The sequence below is a fragment of the Vigna radiata genome, unplaced genomic scaffold (genome assembly GCF_000741045.1).
Source record: "Vigna radiata var. radiata cultivar VC1973A unplaced genomic scaffold, Vradiata_ver6 scaffold_239, whole genome shotgun sequence".
Classification (NCBI taxonomy): Eukaryota; Viridiplantae; Streptophyta; class Magnoliopsida; order Fabales; family Fabaceae; genus Vigna; species Vigna radiata.
The window spans coordinates 334,852-339,739 of record NW_014542169.1 but is presented as its reverse complement, the minus strand read 5'-3'; the positions used below and the strand labels follow the sequence as shown (position 1 = coordinate 339,739).

General features: G+C 33.6%; 1 protein-coding gene across 1 annotated transcript in view; it reads left to right on the top strand.

The window, feature by feature from the left end:
* Positions 1–1,225, top strand: part of LOC106779082 — an 8,086-nt gene extending 6,861 nt beyond the window's left edge. Inside the window, exons 2-5 of the mRNA XM_014667117.1 lie at positions 615–779; positions 858–950; positions 1,037–1,090; positions 1,139–1,225. Of these exons, the coding sequence (XP_014522603.1) occupies positions 615–779; positions 858–950; positions 1,037–1,090; positions 1,139–1,225 (399 nt within the window). The remainder of the gene's footprint in view (positions 1–614; positions 780–857; positions 951–1,036; positions 1,091–1,138) is intronic.
* Positions 1,226–4,888: the final 3,663 nt, after the last annotated feature.

Genomic DNA, 4,888 nt, shown 5'->3' with positions numbered 1-4,888 from the left:
AGTTTTATTTGTATAGTTTAATTCCTTTACTCTTTTCTTCTTTTGAAAGACTCTATGCTGATATGTAGAGCTTATATCATATTTTGGATGACTGTATTATACACACTTCATCTGCTACTACTCTTAACTGCTTTCTATTATTATAATATGTTGCATTCCACTTGATATGAATTATACACATATTTTGGGATGTTACATATTTTAATATTTTTATTTTGTTATAATATGTAATTATTTAAGTATTATATATTAAGTATTTATTGTTGTTAATTTTTTTAATCCTTTATTAATATATTATTATTCTTTTATGTTTTTGAATAATTTTTATTCGTTATTTATTATTATGTAATTATTTAATTTTTTATATAATTTGTTAATAATATAATTAGTTAATAGAAATGGTAAGAACCAGAGGCGCATCATCTTACCATGGAGAGGTTTTATCGTCTCGTGGTCAGCCATCATCTTCATCACATGATGAAAGGAGACGACCTATGACATCTGCTCGTAGAAGACGCGTAGAGGAATATCGCACAGACGTCATTGATGAGAATGATTATGAGGACCAAGAGGAGTCTATACAGTAGGGACATCGTGAGGAGGACTATGTTCAGGATGAGGATGTTCAAGAGCAGGATGACTATAGTGAGGAAGAAGATGAAGATGAACATGAAGATGGATATGAAGTTGAAGATGATGGATTTCCAAGAGGTCCACAAGACACCTCCTTGCTTACACATTATTCCCAGTATGTTGCATATGCCATATGGCAAGGCCAGGTTGGCAATCAACCTAAATGTTAATTGTTGATTAATTGCTTATTTATTTTTGTTATATAATTATGTGTTTTTATGTAGGATCGAGGGGAGATTCAATTGAGGGGACACCTTCCTGATGACATCCCGGTGCCCCCAGTTCGTCGTAGACGGTCGCTTGATAATATATTGTTGGTATGTAATGAAACTAAGTGTGATTGTTTATTATATCAATTTTGGTTTACATAGTTAATTTATTTATTTGGTTATATTCATTTCAGGGTGATATGAGGCGTGTCATCAGGATGCTGCAGGGCATGTTAAGCTGTCAACACGTCACACAGAACGCTGTAGTCTATGACCAAACTAATTAGACATTACAGGTTGCTCGTAGATCTGTTGAGGAGTACAAGGATTCTACTACTAGTAGAGGTGCTCGTCATTTGCGTGGACGAGCATCATTTTCTTGAAGGGGCAGATTCATATATGTTTATTTTTTTATGTTTGTTTATGTGATGTTTACTTATATATATTTTATGTTTTTTTATAATAATATTAAACTGATGATTTCCTTTTTCTTATTTTCATCATATGCTATTTTTTATAATGAATTTTCGTTTGTTTCATGTTTATTCAAATCCTCGCATTCTATCACCTTATTCCAAAGAATAATTGTAGAATCAAAATTGAATTTGCTTTTAGAATATAGCGTAACCAAGTTTTTTTTAGGAAAAAAAAACTTCATGTTGTCTTATTTTTTTGAAGAAAATGATGACCATGCTCGCGCTTCTGGGTAACAATGGTTTGAGGAAATGATGTCCACCATGGGTAACGGACTACCATCTTGTAATTGAACCTGGAAACTTAATATTAGTAAATGAATCGTAATGGGTAATGCTTATGGTATAATAAAAATGAAAATTTACCTGTACGAAATGACATCCATTAACAAATCCAATGCATAAGATCCGATGTTGTCTAATACCAGTAGGCGGTGGAGTGCGAAGTGGGAATATGGTAAAACTCTGAACATAGGACAAACATACTAAGATGATTTTGTATCTATTTGCAATGGCATAACCAATGTCCGGTATGGTCATCCACTTCTTAGCATTAACCTGTAATGGTTGAAGGTAAGTATTTATGAAGAGAAATACAAAAAAATAATTAGCTAATTTTTATGAGGTTTTGAGGAAATACCTGTAATCGGTCGTGGACAATTAATGACTGACGTAGTTCTTCCAATCGATCGTAGCTTCCTACTAAATTTGCATATTGATCACGTCACTGAGTTAGTTCTTCATAAAGTTCATGTCGGATAATGGGCCATTCCTTTTCACCTAGACCCAACAAAGCAACAATGCATCGATAACCGCAATGACCATCAGCAACAACATCAACAACATCGACAATGTATGGTTGACAAATCAGATGAAATTGATTTAACAATGGTACTGGCCTTCGCGCAAATTCTTTCGGCTTCAAATTGACTTGAGATTTTCGTGAAGAAGAAGGCTCTGTTCTGGAATGAAAAGTGTCAACATGCTCAAAATATGATGGGTCACGTTTCGTAGACCTCTCATGTCGTGCAACTTTAGTCTTCTGTGCACCTTTTGTCTTCACTGTATGCGACGGAGCAAGCATAGATGTCATCTCTAGGCAAGCAATTTCTAGCATCTTATGTTTTATGTTGACTTTTTCACCAATGTCAACATTTTTGAATCGTTCCTGTACTAGTTAAGCTTCACGATGAAGGCTAAACTCTGGAAGCGATTCAGTAGAAACAGTTCTTGAAATGCTTAAACGGGTTCAGATAACATGTATTTCACCAAGAGGAATCATTCCAGGCTCATATCACGCTAATATACAAGCACATGGTAGCCCATACGTTGAGCTCAAAATGCATCCACAACGAGCACTGTCCAAACCTATTTTATTCACTCGCTCTACTTCATCAACAATAAGTTCTAGAGAGTATCGTGAAACACGTCCAACAAGTAATTTATATCTCAGTGCTTTATAAGCATCACTCATTAAGTGAATACTTTTTTCAAAGGACGCCCTGATCTTATTATGTTGTAGGACAATGACATTATGCATAGCATCCCAACACGAGCATAGGTCTCCCATACTAGACCCCAATAATCTCTTCAGGTTCCAGTGCGCAGACTCAACCCTGTGACAAAACACATTAATACTATGACAATAAATATGAAATACATAAGTACAAAAATTAACAATAACAATTACCTGTTTGTTGTAGTGTTGCCTAGATGCATGACTTTGTTCGTCCATGCTTTGACGAAGTATGTCTTATACGGGATGATCTAGGTACAGTTCACATAATAAAAAAATAAAGGCCATGCAGCAGAGGCATACTCAAAACGATAAACATAACCACCAAACTTGGATTGGTCGTCACAGTCCATCACATTTTGCCACACTTCCATCAACCCATCCCATGCCTCTTGATTATCCACTAACATCTTGCATTTCGCTTTCACATTCTTTATAATGTGGAATGTACAAAGCATATGATATGTCTCAGGAAAGTCATTGGCAATGGAATTTATCAAAGCAAGGTCTCTGTCAGTGACAATAACGCGTGGACCGCCCTTTGTTGTCAATAGTATTCTTTTAAACATTTCCAATGCCCAAGTGAAATTATTTTGGCGTTCACTTGAAAGCAATGCAAAGGCGGTTGTGAATGTCAAACCAGTGGACGTGACTCCAACAATCTCAAGCAACGGAAGATGATATTTGTTTGTCTTGTACGTCGTATCCATTAAGAACACAATATTAAATGAATTGACCAGGTGCACTGAATCAGGATGTGTCCAAAATAGGTCACTTACTACGTCAGAATCTTCCAAACATCTGCTATGCTGGATGTATTTGTCTCTATCTAAGAACATCATCAACTGTTGCATTTCAGTTCTCGACCCTCTCAAAGATCGTTTGTAAGTGTATCTCGCGTTATATATTTGTTTTATAGTCGTCACATTATCTTCATTATGTTCTTAAGAGTCAAAAGAATATTTGAGGGTTTAACTTGACTCTTAGTCATGTTAATAAGAATTGACTGTTCAGTAGCATTTAACCTCCCCGCAAAAGGATGACCAACCAAAGTCTCAGCTAATTAATGGTTGTAATAGCCGCACATAACCTTTAACACCCAACCGTGTCCTTTAGGTTTACCCCTCAACTTAAACGGACACTTTCTTGTGCCAGACACACTAGGTTGCACGTCTTGCTTATACTTCCTATATTTCCCACTCCTTTCACAACCTAACACAACGAATGTCTTTCTTCCAGGTTCACCAGTTGCTGTGTCTGATCTGATGATGACGACCACAAATCCAAGCTCAAATGCAATCTTTCGAACCCAATCAATCATATCGGCACGTGATGGGAATATTTGATCAGTGGAAAATTTATCTGTGTAATCACCCTCACCCTCACTGACTTTGTTTATAAAGAAAGAAAATTCCGACATAAAATCAGAATTCATTTGAGAATCCAAAAATGGATAGTTATCCATCTTATACAAATAAATACAACCTACATTAAAAAAAATTCAAAATTTTAACAAAAAAAAACTACTAAAATATTAAAAAAAAAATTTCAAAATTAAAATCAAATACAAATAAGTTGGTTAAGCTATAAACATTCATTAAATAAATGTCGTAAAATAAAATTGAATTTTTTTTTATTTCATTAAATAAATATTTGACTCAATTTTTTTTATTTCAGATAATAAATAATTATTTATAAATAATTAATAATTAAATTTTATTAAAAATATATCGTAAAAATAATTTTTTTTCCAAAGTAATCCCAAATTACAATGCATCTAAATTATATCTAGAAAATATTATTTGCTTAATATATCACAATCAGTCATACACTAATATATATTAATATTAATATAAAATTAATATGTTACATGAAGTTAATATAATTAAAAACTTAAAGAACCCAACTAATATTGAATACATGCTGAAGAACAAAATTGTCCCAAACAAAGTGTCATAAATCAAGCCATATTTCGTGTTAACAACAAATAAAGTAAACAAAGAAAACAAAGTTAATGTGTGTTAAGGTTGATTGCATGCAAATGAAGTTATATAAAA